The sequence below is a fragment of the Onychostruthus taczanowskii genome, unplaced genomic scaffold (genome assembly GCF_017590055.1).
Source record: "Onychostruthus taczanowskii isolate IOZ18803 unplaced genomic scaffold, ASM1759005v1 scaffold64, whole genome shotgun sequence".
Lineage (NCBI taxonomy): Eukaryota > Metazoa > Chordata > Aves > Passeriformes > Passeridae > Onychostruthus > Onychostruthus taczanowskii.
In genome coordinates, this window is record NW_024504122.1 from 983,367 (window position 1) to 1,001,031 (window position 17,665).

Below are 17,665 nucleotides of genomic sequence, written 5' to 3' on the forward strand. Positions count from 1 at the left end.
CCGCGTCTGTGCCCTCCGGGCGGCCAGCGCGTGGGAAAGCGCCGCTGTCGCTTTAAGGGCGGAGGGTGGCGGCCCCTTTAAGGCGGGGGGGCCGGCAGGGATCGGCTGCCCGCGCTCGGCAGCGGGGCCGCGCCGACACGGTGGGGCCGCGCCGCGGCTGGGGCTCCCGGTACCCCCATCCCTCCATCCTTCCTTCCTTCCTTCCTTCCTTCCTTCCTTCCTTCCATCCATCCCCGCCCGGCATCCCCACGCCCCCGGGGTCCCGTCCCCTCCCTGTCCCCTCCCTGCCCTGCGGGTGTCCCCGGGTCCCCCGCTCCTTCTCCGTGGGCTGTGGGTGCCGTTTCCCCTCCCTCCGCTCGGGGTGGCCCCGGGCTGAGCCCCCCCGGCGGGGCCGTGGCGCAGCCTGCCCGCGGGAGGCTCTGCTTTTTATCCGTTTTGTTATTTTTAGCATTCATTATAATTTCCAATTTTATTACTAATTTTTAACCCCGGCCGGGGAGCGCGGGATGGCGCTCCGGGGGCAGCCCCCGCTCCGTGCCCCCGGGGAGCGCTGCCCGTGGTAGGTGTCCCCCGGGGCCGTCCCCGCCAGGACAGGGCGCCATGGGGCAGGGGGCCATGGGGCAGGGGGCCATGGGGCCGGCCGGGGTGCTCAGCCTGGCCGGGGCACTGCCGGCCGGGACCCCGCTGCTGCTGGACGGGGGGCACACGCTCCCTCCCGCCGGGGATGCGCTGAGCCACGCACCGGGCCTGGATGTAAGTCTGGGGGCTGCGCTGGGATGTGGGGGATGTGCGGGGAGGGATTTGGGTGCTGCCGGGGTGGTGGGGTCCCGTCCCGTCCCTGCTTCCATGTCCCCGCCATCGCAGCAGGGATCTCACCCGGATTTCCTCCGCTGCTGGTTTTCTCCTCCGAAAATCTCTCTGCCTGCCAGGCCGGCGCCTTCCCATGGCCCGGGCTGGGTGTGGGGACAGAGATGGGGTGGGGACAAGGATTTCCACCTCTGCTGGCCTTGGCACAGCCCTCGACCCACGCACGTGTAGCACAGGTGGGGAAACTGAGGCAGGGCTGACAGTAACCTGCCATAGCAGCCCCATGGCAGCGCCCGGGGGGCGGTGGGTGGCAGTGTCCCCTCAGGGTGGCCGTGGCAGCCTCGGGGAGGGTGGTGGGTGCTCGGGGGGCCCGGCCGCGCACCCTCCCCTCCCTCCGCAGTGCTGGGAGGTTCGGGAGCACAACAGCTCCGAGTGGTGCCACTTCATCCGGAGCAACCCCGACTGCCGGCTGGACGGGGGCTTCCTCAACTACCTCGATGGCGTCTTCTGTGTCTTCCCACCCCGGCTGCTGCCCCTGGCTGTCACCCTCTATGTAAGGACGGGAAAGGGCGGTGCTGGGGATGCTCTGCTGGGGGGCCGTGTGGTGGGGACTCCAGTGACCCCTCTCTGTGCCACCCCTGACCCCACAGGCACTCTGGCTCCTGTACCTGTTCATCATCCTCGGTGTGACAGCAGAGAAATTGTGAGTGGCCCTGCAAAGGAGAGGGCTGTCCCCAGACTGACCAGGAGCTCCAAGCAGCCCTATCACCTCTCTGTGTCTCCTTTTCTGCCCTTCCAGCTTCTGCCCCAATTTATCAGCCATCTCCACCAACCTGAAGCTGTCCCACAACGTGGCAGTATCCTTGCCAAATCACAGGGGCCCCAGGCAGGAGGGATGTGGGGACAGGGCAGGGGAGGTGGCCATGACAGGGTCACTTTGTGTCCCCTTGGCACGATGCCAGGGGAAACCCATTGGGAGGTTGCAGTGGGACGAGTGGTCACGTGCTGCCACTGGACAGGAGTGCACAGCACCCGTGTCCCCACGGGGAGGAGGACACCAGGTCTTTTCCTTGACGTAACCCTCTCCATGGTGTCACCTTCCTGGCCTTTGGAAATGGGGCCCCTGATGTCTTCAGTGCTGTGGTGGCTTTCTCTGACCCCCGGACAGCGGGGCTGGCCATCGGGGCCATCTTTGGTAAGGGCACCCCCGTGCCGTGTCCTCACAGGGTGATAATTTGGGGCTGTGGATGTTCCCATGTCCTGAGACAGTCCCCCTGTGCTGGCAGGTGCCGGGGTGTTTGTGACCACGGTGGTGGCCGGGGGCATCGCCCTGGTCAAGCCCTTCACGGCCGCCTCCAGGCCCTTCCTCAGGGATGTCATCTTCTACATGGTGGCCGTCTTCCTCACCTTCGTGGTCCTCTACTTGGGCAGGATCAGGCTGGGAGAGGCTCTGGGTGAGTGCTGTGGGAGCTGGGCATGGTGGGGGCAGCCCAGGGGTGCCGTGACCCCCCCATCACTCCCCCATCCCAGGTTACCTGGGGCTGTATGTGTTCTACGTGCTCACCGTGGTGCTCTGCACCTGGATCCACCGGCGGCAGCGCGGGGACGGGCTGGCCCCTCCCGGAGCCTGGGAGCCAGGTAAGGGCTGCCCAGCTGGGATGGGACCCCCGGTGTGCTGGGGTGCCCTTCCAGTGCCCCTGCCCACTCCTCTTCCCCACAGAGATGCCGACAGATGTGGAAGAGCCGGAGCCCTCTGGCACAAACAGTGGGGACTACGGTATGTTGTTCCCTGTCAGCTCAGGGCTGGCTCTGCTCCATCCTCGGGGGTCCCAGAGCCCCCCAAGGCTGCTGCAGGTGTGACTGAGCCCGTGGGGTGACAGCCCATGGGGCAGGGGAGCTCCCTGGGGACACACAAGGAGCCCCCAGCCCGCTCAGTCCCCGTGGCCCCTCTCAGGGGAGGAGTACCGGCCCCTGCTGCCCTCCCGGGACACCTCCCTGCGCATCCTCACCTCGGCCCTCAGCCCCCTGGACTACCGCAAGTGGAGGAGGAAGCCCTGGTACTGGCGGCTCTTCAAGGCCCTCAAGGTGAGTAGGGGGCAACACGAGCCAGGAGGAGCCTCCCAAGGGGCATCCCCATCCCTGCTGGCCCTTGGGGCTCTGTCCCCCCGGGGCTTTGCAGTGGAGGGTGCGACAGGGGCAGGACATGGGGTGTCTCAGGGTGTCCCAGATGGGTGTCCCCGTGCCAGGTGCCCGTGGAGCTGCTGCTGCTGCTCACCGTTCCTGTTGTGGACCCCGACAAGGATGACCTGAACTGGAAGAGACCCCTCAACTGTCTGCACATCCTCACCAGCCCCCTGCTCTGCGTCCTCACGCTGAAGTCAGGCACCTGTAAGAGCCTGGGGCAGTCCCAGCTTGCAGAAGGGGACAGGACTGAGAGGGGAGCCCTGGGGACTGCAAGCACCCAGCAGAGCTGGCTCCCCAGGGAAGGAGGGATGGGCAGGGAAGAGCCAAGCTGTGTTTGCAGCTGGATACACCCTCACAAGGCTGGGGGGGCTTGGCCCCCAGCATCCAGGTCCTTGGGGGGGAAATGGAGCGGGCCTGGCCTGCCTGGGGAAACTGAGGCACAGAGGGGAGCAGCTCTGTGGGGGCACAGGGTAGAGATGGCTTTAGCTGACAAGGCTTTACCTCCACCTCAAGCCTGGTGAGATCCTGTCCCAGCCTCTCTGTCCCTCCTCTCCCCACCATGTGCAGATGGGCTGTACCAGATCCAGGGCATCTTCCCAGTCTGGGCACTGGTCACACTGGTTGCCTCTGCCCTGGCCCTCATCATCTTCATCTCCACAAGCAATGAGGAGCCACCCAAGTATCACTGTGTAAGGTGTCCCCCAGCCCTGAACACCCACCAGGGACCAGCACAGCCTGCTCCAGACTGGGCTGGGGATCCTGGGCCAGAGCAAGAAGCTGGAGCTCTCTCCCGGTTCCCAATGTCCCAGGAGGGATGTCAGGAGGTGTGCAGGGTCCTGTGGGCTGCACACAGGGACCAGCTTGCTCCTCTTGCTGCCAGGTGTTTGCCTTCCTTGGGTTTTTGGCCAGTGCCATGTGGATCAACGCCGCGGCCACAGAGCTGGTGAACATCCTGCGCACCCTGGGCATCATCTTCCAGCTCAGCAACACCGTGCTGGGCCTCACACTGCTGGCCTGGGGCAACAGCATCGGGGGTGAGCGCTCTGCTGTTCCCAGTGCCCCCCTGGCACACCCTGGGGTGCCCCTGCCATGCCCAAGGTCTCCTGTTGTCCCTCCACAGACACCTTCTCTGACCTCACCATGGCCCGGCAGGGCTATCCCCGCATGGCCTTCTCCGCCTGCTTCGGGGGCATCATCTTCAGTATCCTGTGCATGCCAGGGCCAGGGTGCTGGCACGTGGGGCAGGAGCTGCCCGAGTTCCCCTGGCTACAGCCCAGGGAGAGCCCCTTGTGCTGTGGGATCCCTGGAGAGGAGCTGGGATCCATCCGAGTCCCTCCAATGCTGGCAAAGCCAGCAGTGTTCCCACAGTGCAAAGGGACAGTGAGGGATTTGGGAGGGACAGGGACACAGCCAGAAGCACCCCCCTGTCCCCACAGCTGCCCCAGCCTCAGCTGGGCAGGAGATTGGCTGGGCTGGAGCGTGGCAGATTTGGGATTTGCCAAAGGGTAGGAGGGGAGGGAGCTGTGCCTCACTTGGGTGGGTTTTGGGTGAAGCCTCTCCTCGAGTGCTCAGGGTAGCATTCAGCAGAGAGAGAATGCCTCAGCCATGCAGGAAGGAGGAGGATGGGGGGCAGAGGGATGTCCTCCATGCTGTTGTCCCCTGGAGCTCTCCTGTGCTGTGTGTCCATCCTGAACGTGCTGCAGACATCCTGGTCGGCGTGGGGCTGGGCTGCCTGCTGCAGATGGCCAGCAGCCAGCCGCTGGTGAAGGTAAGGCCACGGTGACACAGTTACACAAGCCAGGCTGGCAGCAGGACACGTTGTCACCCCACATCACCCTCCTGTCCCCACAGCTGGAACCTGACAGCCCCCTGGTGTGGGTGCTGGCCGGGGCGCTGGGGCTGAGCCTGGTGTTCTCCTTGGTGACGGTGCCGGCACAGTGCTTCCAGCTGGGACAGGCCTATGGCGTCTGCCTCATCGCCTACTACCTGCTGTTCCTGTGCGTGGCCCTGCTCACCGAGTTCAGGGTCATCCATTTCTCCACCCCCTGAAGGGCCCCAGGAGCTCCAGCCCTGGAGCTCGCTCTGCCTCCCCTGTCCCTGCCAGGGGACAAGGACAGCTCGACCTCACCGTGCTGCTGGAGGTGCCAGCGCAACCCTCGGGCCCCGCTGTCCTTTGGGGAAGGAGCTGTCAGTGCCCACATCCTCTCCTCGCTCTCTTTAATCCGTGTAATTTAGGGAACTCTGGGCAGGAGCAGCATCAAACCTCAGCTGGGTCGGGGGGCAGGGGCAGGACCAGGGGATGGGGAAGCTGCAGCTCAGGGGCACCGCAGGGAAGGGCACATCCTCAGCTCACCTGCCCCTCCTCAGCTCCATGCCATGCTCTGGGACAGAGCTGGGGCAGTTGTGCTGCACAGGGTGGCACTGCCACAGCCCCGGCATACATCTGTCCTTGGGAAGGACTGTCCTGTTGGCACCGTGGGCTGGAACAGCAGACAGGGCACAGCCAGACAGGGTTCAGGAGACACAGTGCTCCAGGGACGTGTTGGGTTTAGTGCAAGCAAAGCCTGAGGGAAAAACAAACACCAAACCAAGGGAGGCTGGTTTTTCCCCTGCTTTTTTTAGTAATGTTTTTCAACCTGAGTTTCAGATCCTACTTTTCTCCTCCTCCTGGGCTGGGCAGAGCTATAGGAAAGGACTTGGAGGTTTCCACACACAGTGTTGACCTCTGGCAGGACTAGATTTAAGCACTGTAAAAAATTGCAATAAAAAAAAACAAACACAAATACAAACACAACCTTGACTTTTGCCTGCTGCAAGAGCCATTCCTCCTGCTCTGTGCTGGTCTGACTCAGCCCTTACTCAGCACACGCCTTTGGGGCAGAGGGAACAGCCAGGGCTGAGGACCCTGGGACACCCAGAGTGGTTTTTTTCCCGAGGGAGTGGGGAAGTGCTTTCCAGTAGCTGATGTCCCAAGAGCAGTCACGTGCTGTCACACTGTGAACGGGGTCAGCACAGCTCGGTCCCTGGGGACAGGGACTCCTGCAGGGCCCACAGTGCCAGGAGAATGGAGGGGTGGGCTGTGGTTCTGCTCCCAGCTGGAGGATCCACGGAACACGGGCTGGAACAGAGGGACACCCTCATCCCTGCCCCACGGGAGAGGGGGGTGTTGAGCAAACACCACAACTGTCGGACCTGGTTCCTCCTCCTCCTTTCCTCTTGGGCCTGGAGCATTTCTCCTTTTTCTAACAGATACCAGCAGCTTTCACAAAAAAGAACACTCCCTGTGCTCACAGCCATTGGTTCTGCCCCGATCTTGCTCCGGCAGCTGCCGGAACGATCCGGGACACAACGCCCACTTCCTGCCACAGGCAGGGCTACAGCAACCCAAACCCTGGCACGTGTCCCAGGACAGAGGTGCAGGGTCAAACACCCCTTCTGGCCTCAACACTGCACTGGGGCAGCCTTAAAAAACCTGACTTTTAAAGAGTTATCTTAATGTTTAGGGAAAAAGCTGGCAGGGGGAGGCAATAGGGAAGGCAGGCTTTGTAATGTCCTGGAACAGGGATGTGGGGCATGCACACAAAGTATTCCCAACACAAGCACTTGCTATGAGAGAGGGCAGGCAGGCTCCTCTTCAAACACTGGAAATGCTTCAGCTTGGCCAAGCCCACCTCTGGAATAACAGGGGAAGGAGGAAAGGAAGCCTTTACGAAGCCGAGGATGCTCTTTATTAGTGCGCCTGAAAAAATCTAGAGAACATCTGACAGACACGTCCATAAAATCAGGTTTTTTATAAACAAAACGCCAGCATACAAAATCCTGCAGTGCTTCCTCCCGTGCTCCCTACAAAATGATTGTCTCCATTGTCAGTCTGTGTGTGGGGGGAGGGAGAGGAGGATAAATAGAAGGGGATGCCCCGTACTCAAACTTTGTTTCCTTCCAAAGTCATATGGAAGAAGCAAACTGCTGCTGCCCTCCTTGGTTATACAAAAATAATGAACACAGCGGGTATGTGGGGGAGGATCAACACCTTGGAGGCAGCACCCTGACCCCCAGCCCTCCAGGGAGCCCTTTATTGCATGATCAGCCCTCAGTGCCTTCCTCAACACAGCTTAAAGCCACAGCTCCTTTCACACCCAGAAGGAAAAAAAAAAAGTCACTGATAGCCCTGCCAGGAGAAATCGGCTATAGGGGAATGTGGAGATTAACCACAGCCACGTTTTTTTCCCCACGAACCTTCATAATGCTCATTCCTCCTGCCCACAACTTAAAGCACAATAAACACCATCTCCTGCAGCCCCAGGACTAATCTGGATAAACCTCCCGGGCTGCGACTCCACGCAGAGCAACTGCAAGAGCAACAACTGCACTGCTCCTTAATTTGTGGCTGAATTTATGGTTTGGAAAACAGCCCTTTAAGGTCCTTCATGGGTCAGCTCAGAAGTAGTTTCATACCTGCAAGTATGCAGAAAGAAAACAAAAAGTTGCCGTGAGGCACCCAAGGAGTTTGGCAAGGGTTGGGAGCAGCCACTGGTGCGTGTGTGCTGCTCTCCCACTCCTTCCAAGTGCTCCCACCGTGCCATGGAGGGAGAGATTTCCAGAATCAGCTCTGTCTTGCCTCCCCCTGAAAGTCTCACCCACCCAGGAAATGCTCCTGAGCTGGCCAGGGGGGATCAGCCCTCTCCTGCTGTCCTCGTGCCACCAGGTGAGGCCACCAAGGAAAGAGAGGCATGTGGGATAAAGGGGATGGGGACACACACCTGCCTCTGCCTGGAGCACCTGGAGAAGGGGGAAGCCTCCTCAGGAAGCTCCACTCTTAGTCTGAACCTGAGGAAAGATGGAACAGCACGAGGTGAGGGAACCTCCCAGCTGCCAGGGACTTCCAGCCCTCCGAACTTCCTGTGCTGACAGGGAAGAGAGACTTGGAGAGACAGGTTCAAAGGATGGCACAACTGCCACAATCCCACAACCCTGGCAGAGCTGGGAAGGGATCCCTTTTCCCCCTTCCTCCTCATCCCTCAGCTCTCAGGTGCAGAAAAGCAGACAGGTGAGAAGAATCCTTGTCTTCCACGTTCCTCCCGCATCCACAAGCCAGGGGAACACTGGAGCTGTTCAGTGGATCTTCAACACCTGACTGAGCTGAGCTGACCTTTTCCAGCCTGAGAAACATTCCTGCAAGGGAGGAGCCCCACTCTGTGCTGGGACTTGCTCAGCTGGAATGAGGACTGACCAGCAGGACTGTGTGATGCCCAGGAGCTCTGCCTAACCCAGAGCCAGGCAGAAAAAAGCCAGACTTGGAGCGGCAAAACCTTCCACTCTTCTGCCCAGTCATTTATCCCAGCTAAGGACCAGCCAGAGAGGTTTCAGAGAGCAGGTGGCCAAGTGGCAGAGCCCCACAGCCGTGTCACCCTGAGAATCCCCCCTCCCTGAACAGAGACAGGAGCTCTGGGCTTTGCAGAGGTGACCCCAAGCCCAGGCAGTGCCACGGCACGACTGACCTGCAGTGATGCAGAGACAGAGTCTCCAAAGCCCTGCCCCACCTATGGCCATAGCATGATCAGGTGCTGGCCCCTCAGTTCTGCCTCAGAACTGCTTGGGGACAGCAAAATTCAGTATTCAGAGCTGGAGCTACTACAGGAGTGCATCAAGGTGTGCCAAAAAGGAGGGGGAGGGCAGGCTGCCCTTCCAAAAGTGCTGAGATTTCACACCACCTCCCCTTTCTTTGCATAAGGAAGGTGGAGCAGAAACAAAAAGTCACTCCCTGGTCTTTTGTCCCTAGGTTAATGGTACCCTTTGAGCAAGGGATCTTCCAAAAGGGCCGAAGTTTTACTGTTAAGCAGGTGACTTCAGCGAATTCCCTGCTGTTAATGGATTACACATCCCTTTCCCCAAGGTCTGTTAGTGCTAAGACAAGCAGCAGCAGCTGGAGCCTGGGAAGGGGCTCAGAGGGACAAGGGCTCTGCCACGCCCAGATGTGCTGAGCATGGGCATCACGCTCAATCTGTGTGCAGCAGCCTTCCCCCGGGCCTCTGGCTTCTCAGCAACCACTGCTGGGGGCAAGATTTGATCCCTACACTGTACACTACTCAATCTGAGTGCAGCAGCCTTCCCCGAGCCCCCCGGGCCTCTGGCTTCTCAGCAACCACTGCTGGGGGCAAGATTTGATCCCTACACTGTACACTGACAGATCTATATACACCCCCCAAACCCAGGCTGGGGAGGAATACTCTAGGTTATTGCATAGAAGGTGGCTGCGTTAGCTAGGCCTAAATGACAGTCTGGGAGCGCTGCCGGAGGCTCAGGGGCTTCAGGGAGCTGCTGGAAGCAGATGCAGGCTCTGCCAGTGGTGTCTGGGATTCTTCTTTCCTGGAGTGCTCCTCATACCATTCCTGCAGCAGGGGAGTAAAGAGGCAGGGATCAGGCTGTGCCCCACACACCCAAAGGGCAGAGCCTGCTGTCACTGCCATGTGAGGGCTCCTTTTTTCAGGCACAGAGGGCTCTTCCCAAAGCCCTGGGTACAGCCTAAACTGCAACAACCCAGCCAACTGCAGCACAACTGTGCTGGATGCACTGAGACCTTGCCACAGCCCAAGGAAACTTCCCACCCTCAGGATGTCCCTTCTGAACACCCAGGGTTCAGGATGCCTGTTCCCATGATGTCTGGGACTGCAGGGCAGCTCCTGGTGCTGGGCAGCACCCAGGGTGTGCCAGGATGTCACATCCCTCACAGACCAAGCAGAACAGGCAGGAAATTCCTCTGCAGGTGACCCAGCCCCACAGTAAATAATGTGCATTTTCCTTAAGGGGACTCAAGACTCATCCCCCATCTGTCTGCTCTGGGGACAAAGGACACATTCAAATGGTTACAAGATTAATTTTTTCAGCACTAATCATTACATTAGCCCATGACCTTCAACTGCCTTTGGCAGTGACCAAACCCATGGCAGAAAGCTCCTGACCACGGGTGGCCCTGGCAGGAAGGTGCTGAAAACCCAGGGAATCTGCTGATTGAGTTGTCTCCCATCTTGCTCAGCCTGCAGACCAGGCAGGCCTGCCTGGGACAAGCCAGCGTTGGTTTCTGTGTCAGACAGACACACCTAAGCTCAAACACAACCACATTCCAGAGGTTTAAGAGCTCTGTGCTCAGCAGCCAAGCCCTAGGCAGCACCAAACTGTGCTCACAGCCCCAGCAGACACCTGGGGAGCCCAGGGCAGCTCAGCAAAGCAGGAGTGCCTGTGCACACCCCAGTGTGGCTACTGAGACTGGCCTGACACACCTGCACCACTGAGGAGCTCTGACGGGCTCTGTGCTTTAACAAACCCCTGGGCTCAGAGGAAAGCAGTCCCCAGGGCTTGAAAGGATGGGTTGTTATTCCAGGGAATGCTCCCACCACTGACCTGCTGGCAGCTCCAGCTCAGGCCCACATACCTGTATCTCCTCTTCATACATCTTCATACTCAGGTCACTCTTGGTCCTCGACCTGCGTCCCAGGAACACTGTTGACATTTGCTGGAGTTGGGGCAAGGAGGAGGAAACACCAAAAAAGACATTCATCAGTCACTGAGCAGCTGGAACTTCAAGCATCCTTCCTGTGGACACCCATCACCCACTGACGAGCTCAGACCAGCCCAGGCTCCTTCTGCTGTCACCTGAGAGGCTGCAGCACCTGCCCTGTGCCCTGGTGGCACAGGGGTACAATGGCCTTTGTTAAAACAACCACTCCAGCTCTTCCAGTTCTGAGACAAGAGCTCATTTTCCCAGTGTAGAATGTTTCAGAATGGAAGCATAAGCAGTGCCATGAGAAAGGAAGGACCAGGAATCAATGTCATCATGCTGCTGCATAATGCTCCAGGATTGTCCAAGCCTCAGGGCTCCCTGATGGCACAGAGAGATGAGCAGGAGAATTATGAGAGAGTGGCTTCCTTAGAGGAAAAATAAATATGCTTTTTTTTCAGTCAGCAGGGGCCAGGCAGTTCTAAGGGAAGTTTTCAGGCAGCAGGGACCAGACTTTGCCAAGGCTAGGCAAGGAGCAGCTGCTGCTCTTCCAGAGCAGCAAAATTCTGTGATGCTGCAGATTCCCTCCAGCAGCTCAGCCCTGAACACGACACAGGCAGGATCTTCTCTCTCCAGACAGACAGAGAAGCCCTGGCACACCTCCCTCTCCTCAAGGTGAGAACTCACAGGATTTCCTCTTACCCCATATTTGTCCATCTGGAACACAATCTTCTGCAGCTGAGCTGTTTCAGTGGCAGCTGAAGTCCTCTTGTACAGCTCAATTATGCCAATCACCTCCTCCTTGGAGATCTCCTTCTCCAGAACAATGCCATTATCTTCTGGAGAGGCAAGAAAGACAAAGAGGAGAAAAAAAAACTCACCAAGATGAGCATTGCTTCAACAGCTGCTACGATAACCCTGGAAGGCAAAGCCTAAAGCACACAGGACCAAGCCAGAGCTGAGGTACAGGCTGTACCTGCTTTTGTGACTGGAACACGGGTATGCTCAACCCCCAGCAAGGCAGGGAGAAAGTTAACCTGTGTGTAGGGCCAGCAAACCTTCTGACTCAAACTAGTCTCATCAGGCTCCTTGGTATTTAAAAAAAAAAAAAAATAAATCTTGTAGCTTTTTTGTTAGCCTGTAAATTAAGAAATCAAATAATCAAGAGTTTCTGCCTTTTGACCTTCACCTGCCTAAGAGAGCTTGGGAGTCCAGGGCTAACCAATGTCCTTCACTGCTCCCTTCAAACTGGGTGCAGGAAGGATCACAAATGTTTCTCTAATTAACAGCTCCTGAGCCACACAGATTTGATCTTCTGGCACCTAAAACCCCAGGGGGGTGGGCCTTCACCTGAAGGAACAGCAGGAGAAGGGCTGTGAGCCAGGAGTGTGGCTTTGGCCCTGAATTAGCAGGTCAGGAAGGTGCCTGCAGCTCCAGACCCCCCAGCTCAGGAGGAAAAGGACAGTGAGTAAGTGGTGAGGGGGATGCAGAGCCCAGCCTCTGCTGGGCTTTTGACAGCTTTTGCATGTCCAAAACCAGCACAGGGTCAGCAGCTAAGTACAACCAGAAAATGTGGGAAGAACTGGACAGGCAGTGTCTGCTGTCCTCCAGGTCACGGCAAAAACGTGCTGGCAAATCACCTTGGAGACAAATCCTGCCACCAGGGAGTGTATTAGTGAGGAAGGGAAATTGGTTTAAAAAAATTATCAGTCTTCCCTTTCTGCAAGGTCCCTTGTTGAGCTTTGCTACATCACTGCTGCAATGTTTCCTAGAAACCTTGCATGAAATGCACACTGACTTCCCATTTCAAAGAACTTGGTTGAAATGGCTCAAGTGGTTGAAGTTTGTATGTGTGTGTGCACACAGACATATAAAACCCACATAAATACACCCACCATGCTTTTTGGGGAATTCTGGGGGAGAGATGAGGGGCAGAGCAAAAAGACCAGACAGAAATATCACACAAAGAACAAGCTCGAGCAAAAGAACAGCGAGCAAAAGAATTAGCTCAGGATGTCAGGTTAAAAAAAAAATTTAAAAAATCTGTTTTTTCCTGGCCAATCCCATTTTCTCCTAGAGACATGAAGTACCAGGGAGAGAAGACACAAGGCTGCAGGTCAGCCAAGCCTCAGCTCTGACCTTCTGAGTCCTGGTTCTTCCGAGTGTAGTTCATGCGGAACACAAAAGCGTCCAGGATGAAGGCCACGATGATTGTCATCACCACCATGGTCACAATGTAGAAGATCATGAAGTACAGACGGCTCCAGTGAGTGGTTTGGGACGTCACCCCTTCCTAAAGGGGAGAGGGAAGAAGTGAGCAGTGCACAAAAGGAGGGAGAGGCAGTGATAACTGCTTATCAACAGGCACAAAGCAGCATAAACACTCTACCCCAGGGACTGCCTGTGCAATGCTCAATGCCCCAACAGGTCCTTGCAGCTAAAAAGAGATGTTCCTACAGGCAAACACACAGAACATCCAAAGCTGGTGGCTTTGGACCGCAAGGTGACCAACTGGAGCACAGGGTGACTTTATTTGTCCAGCCTGTGAAGCCTGGAACGTGCCCAGCAGCATGGAAGGGGTCAAATGCCCCCCAACAGTCAGGGCCAAAGCTACCTGGCAACAAAGCCACCACGGGAAGAAGGCAGTGGTGGTGTCAAGGTGTGCCTGAGCTGGCAGGCTGTGCTGCCTGCAGGGGTCACTCACCATGATGATGTACCAGTCGTTGACCACCGTCAGCTCAAACAGAGTCACTGCACACAAGAGGGAGAAACACACACAGGTGATTGTTTTATCCATCCTGACCTGCTTCACAGTGACTTTTAGATAAAGTGTTTGACAGGGAAGAGTGACACAAAACAGCCAAGTCTGAATAAAGACATCAAATCCAGAGAGAATTCAGACCCTCCTCACTGAAATTACTTGAGACAAAGGGTCAGACCCACAGAATCAGCAGCATGGCTTCATCTCTGTTTACTAAAGAAACCAGACCTGACTCCTCACCAGAGAGCATGGAGACCTCTGAAATCTCCAGGAGATAAGCATTCTGCTCACACATTACAAAAAACCATGGAGAGCAATCAACACATTCAAATTATTCCTCATCAGAGGGTTTAAAGAGAGGCAATGCTGCTGGTTCTTTAGAAGGGCAGTGCTTTAATGCCCTCCTTGAACACCTCTGGTCTGACCACCAGCCAGAACAGATCTGCTGGCTTCCAGCTGGCTCTGAGAGACCTGTGCTTACCCTGCAAAGCAGTCCTGGCACAATCAGCCAGCTGGAGCTCTCCAGACAAAGAGCAGGATGCTGAGTGAGGAGCATTAGCAGGACTGCCTGGGAGAGTCCCAGGCTCACATGAGCATTACAGCATTACAGAGCCATCCAGCTCTGCAGGAACACAGGATAATCTTTTCTAGGGACAAAAGTGCCCTTACCAAAGCTGTTCAGAATGTTGTCAAAGTTGTTGAGATAGTAATAACCTTCTTCCACAACTGTTTTGTTGCCAACTGTGTGGTTCACCCAGCGGTAGGAATCTGCGACCGTGCTTGTGCTGGTTGGAGAAAACAGGACAAAGAATCAGCAGAGACTGGAAAAGCAAGGAAAATCTAAAAAGTTATAAATACCAGCCCCTCTAGAAGGTGGTAAGAGCAGCAGTTTCTACCTCTTAGCCAATATTTGTCTTTTCCTCTGGAAGGAATCCTCTCTCCTTCAGAGCTCAGCACAAGCCCAGGAATATTTCTAATCATTCAGCAAATATTATACCAGAGAAACTGAGAGTTTGAGTTCCTTGGCTCACACCCTTCAAGCCTGGCATTTCCAACTGGTCTGCCATCACTAAAGGTGAAAAGGGCACAGCACAGCTTAGAGTCCAGGACCAGGTGAATCGATGTTGGGTGAATTTGTTGCTGGACAAGCAACTCTGGCATCACAGAAACAGAATGGTTTGGGTAAGAAAGGACCTTAAAGCTCATCCAGTTCCACCCCCTGCCATGGGCAGGGACACCTTCCACCATCCCAGGCTGCTCCAAGCCCTGTCCAACCTGGCCTTGGACACTTCCAGGCATGGGGCAAGAGAAATGAAGTATCTCCTGGATTTTTGCCACGTGTTGCCTTAGCTACAAAACCCCATTCAGCCCCAGGCCACTTCTCCACAAGGAAATGGAGCTGCCAGAGCTCCCTGCTGCTGGCTGAGCACCAAAAGCACTCTTGAGGGGGCTGGATTTGAGGTACTCACTTGCAGCAGTTCGGGTAGACCACGCCAGCAAAGAACTCCATGCCAACAATGGCAAAGCAATAGTAGAAGATCAGCAGGGTTAAACCCAGGCTGGAGGCAGAAACAGAAAGAGTACTGTGCTGCTGAAGAGTTGCTAAGGCAGGGAAACACAAAATCCTAGGCTGGCTGCTCTGGGAGGAATTTCCAAGGGATGGGAAGCAGCACAGGAAAGCCCAGCCCACCCTCCCTGCTGCTGTGCTCTGCAGCTCTTGGCCTGCTCTCATTCAGGGAGCCCTTGGACAAGGAGTTTGCCACTCACTGGAGAGAGAAACCAAAGAGCAGCCTGGATCCCCTCCCAGCCTGTCCTTTCCTGTTAAATAAACATCTCTCCACAGCTCCTTCAATAAAGAACACCACACACTGTTCCTGCCCTCTCCACATCCTTGCACACAGGGACTGTGCCAAGAGCAGGGCTCTCCAGCCAGCTCAGGCCTCCTGGGAGGGAAGCAGGGCTCAGGAGGAGCACTCAAGCACCACCATTCCACAAAAATGCTCTCAGGGGCTCTGCTGAGGACAGGGAACAGCTGGGGCCAGGGGGATTTGTGCCAATGTTCTTCCCACAGGGGCTTTGTCTCCCAGCAAGAGCTGGGATGGGGGAGAAAAACTAAAAATAACTCTTAGTTATCCTCCTACCACCAAAGCAGGAGGAGCCCAGGGTGCTGGAGTGTTGCTGCTCCAAGGAACTGGAAGAACACTCCACTGGCTGAGAAGAATCAGTAACTACCCACTGAGAGATCAGAGTAGGCTGGACAAGTCCCTGCCCTGACCCTAAACCTTCCCTGCCCTGCCCCCAAACCCTCCCTGCCCTTGGACAGGTCCCTGCCCTGCCCCAGACCCTCCCTGCCCTTGGACAGGTCCCTGCCCTGCCCCCAGACCCTCCCTGCCCTTGGACAGGTCCCTGCCCTGTCCCAGACCCTCCCTGCCCTTGGACAGGTCCCTGCCCTGCCCCAGACCCTCCCTGCCCTCTCCAGGAGCAGAGCTGGTACCTGGCCATGCGAGGGAACAGCTCAAACATGGTGTCCAGCACGTTCCTGTAGCGCTTCTTCAGTTTGAACAGCCTGGAAGGAGAGGCCAGGAGTTACCCACACCCTGCAGCTCTCCTGGTGCCGGGGGAAAGGGCAAAAAGGAGGATCCCAGCTCTCTCTACCTCGCAGGTCAACGACTGTGAGGTTTCCTGACACCTCTCTGCTCTTGTTCAAGTGGTCTCTGCTCACCTTCCTGCTGTCCCATCTAAATGTTTATGACACATTCAACAGGACTGAGGGTCTCAGGGAAAAAAGGCTGTCTTTTTACATGGCATGATGCATAAACAGCTATTTAAAACTCCTAAAAATTGTAAGAACTTACACTAGGCCTGTGTACAGGGTCAGGATTCATTCCTGCTTCCCCCAGAAACAAGCTTTTCTGTGTTTCCCCCATGACCCAATAAAAATTGATGAAACAAAACTACACTGTGCCTGCTAATTTAAGATTTGGCAACCCCATTATCCTTTACAGAGAAACACAGCTGCCAAACAGGCTTTGGCAGGGGAGGAACAGAGAAAACATTTTTTTTTTCCCCTCTTGAGTGTCATGAAGTGTTCTTAAAATTCTCACTGAAGAGCTAAACTACATCAGCTTGTTTTTGATGAAACATTTCACCTCAAATCCCTTCCCCTGTGGCTCTGGAGGTGTTTGTGAAGGTGAGTGCACCTCGGCACGAGAGGGTTAATCAGCCCCAGCTCCCTGAACTGCACAGAGGTGACAGGCCATGGTCTTGCTCAAAGTGTGAGATGCAGGTGGAGCAGGGCAGTACTTCACCCTAGAAAGCAGCATCCCTTGAAAACTCTAATTTCTGGTAATTCAATGAAATTATTAAACTGGCTCAGACCATCTCACCCTGACAGAAAAGCTTTTCTCTGAACAGCATCAGACAATTTAGAGGAGGTGTAAGAACCCCACGAAGGCAGACACAGGATAATCTGCCCCCAGTAAATCCCTTGATCTCTATTAGAGATCAGCTTAAGCTCCAAAGCCCAGGGTTTTCATATCCATCCCAAGTTTTTGTTATCGCTCATTTTGATAACTCAGGCTAATCCCATTACCCCACGCAATTCCTGTTTGCCACGGTCACATTCCCACTGAGCAATCCTTGCCCTCTCCTGCTGAGGAGCTCAGTCCCCAGTGGGACTGATGGAAAACAAGCCTGTTTTGTCCCACCTGCTCTCTGGAATCCCCCCTTCCCAGCCCTTCCCAGCTCACCTCAGCAGCTGCAGGGGTCGCAGGACCACGATGAAGTAAAAGGGCTCCATGTTGAATGCCAGTGCCATGAGCCCCAAAAATGCAAACAGGGTGACTGAGAAGTCAAAGCTGGAAAGAAAAATGAAATAAAATGAATGTAAGAGCAGTGATTTATCAGCAGTGCTTCAGCAGAGATGAGGGGTGGGTGCTGCTCCAGCCTAACAAGATGCACGAGGCCGGGGGCAGAAGAATTGTAACAGCTGCCTGATGGGCTCCTCTCTACAGGCCTGGCTCAGGAGTTGGTGTTTCCACCCCAAAAAGATGAAATGCACTTACAGGTTCCAGCCTGAGGACAGGTACTCCACAGGCCCCAGCCCAGTGGTCTTCAGGAGCAGCTCCACGCCATAGACTGCAACACAAGAGGATCAGGGATGAGCAGCCCCACATGAAAGGCTCGTGGGAAGGCTCATCCCCTCGTGGTGGCTTTAAAGGATTTCAGTTAAGCAGGGGTTTAACAGACCCCACCCATCCTCCTCATTCTCAGTGAGGTGCCAAAGAGACTTTTCCCCTCCAACACATTTCCCTGTGTTCATGGGGATTTCTCTCTGGAGAAGTCTACAAAACAATCCCTGCCAGGCACACCATTGTTCTGGATGGAGGCTCTACACCCAAGGTGAAATTATAACTTCA

At 56.0% G+C, this 17,665-nt stretch overlaps 2 protein-coding genes across 7 annotated transcripts in view; one reads left to right on the top strand and one right to left on the bottom strand.

Annotated features, from left to right (window-relative positions):
- Positions 1-17: 17 nt before the first annotated feature.
- Positions 18-5,800, top strand: SLC8B1 (solute carrier family 8 member B1). 4 transcript variants are annotated; one of them, XM_041420292.1, is made up of 15 exons: positions 22-753; positions 1,208-1,360; positions 1,458-1,510; positions 1,607-1,664; positions 1,897-2,002; positions 2,094-2,261; positions 2,338-2,445; positions 2,528-2,584; positions 2,762-2,892; positions 3,054-3,195; positions 3,559-3,680; positions 3,872-4,025; positions 4,112-4,192; positions 4,695-4,759; positions 4,843-5,800. In XM_041420292.1, the coding sequence occupies exons 1-15, from the start codon at positions 601-603 to the stop codon at positions 5,038-5,040; spliced, it is 1,749 nt and encodes a 582-aa protein (XP_041276226.1). In that variant the 5' UTR covers positions 22-600; the 3' UTR covers positions 5,041-5,800. The 4 variants fall into 4 exon arrangements, with proteins under 4 accessions (XP_041276227.1, XP_041276226.1, XP_041276228.1 ...); XM_041420294.1 differs by lacking the exon at positions 4,112-4,192 and having other exon boundaries at positions 4,603-4,759; positions 4,843-4,984; XM_041420291.1 differs by lacking the exons at positions 4,695-4,759; positions 4,843-5,800 and having other exon boundaries at positions 4,112-4,635.
- A 3,277-nt stretch (positions 5,801-9,077) lies between these two features.
- TPCN1 (two pore segment channel 1) overlaps positions 9,078-17,665 on the bottom strand; it is a 39,823-nt gene continuing 31,235 nt past the window's right edge. For all 3 annotated transcript variants that reach the window (XM_041420240.1, XM_041420241.1, XM_041420242.1), the window contains 10 exons: positions 17,312-17,384; positions 16,997-17,104; positions 15,742-15,813; positions 14,717-14,806; positions 13,917-14,032; positions 13,191-13,237; positions 12,626-12,779; positions 11,189-11,325; positions 10,421-10,501; positions 9,078-9,380 (listed from right to left, as the gene is read on the bottom strand). In XM_041420240.1, coding sequence (XP_041276174.1) covers positions 9,258-9,380; positions 10,421-10,501; positions 11,189-11,325; positions 12,626-12,779; positions 13,191-13,237; positions 13,917-14,032; positions 14,717-14,806; positions 15,742-15,813; positions 16,997-17,104; positions 17,312-17,384 — 1,001 coding nt within the window. In that variant the 3' untranslated portion in view covers positions 9,078-9,257. The remainder of the gene's footprint in view (positions 9,381-10,420; positions 10,502-11,188; positions 11,326-12,625; positions 12,780-13,190; positions 13,238-13,916; positions 14,033-14,716; positions 14,807-15,741; positions 15,814-16,996; positions 17,105-17,311; positions 17,385-17,665) is intronic.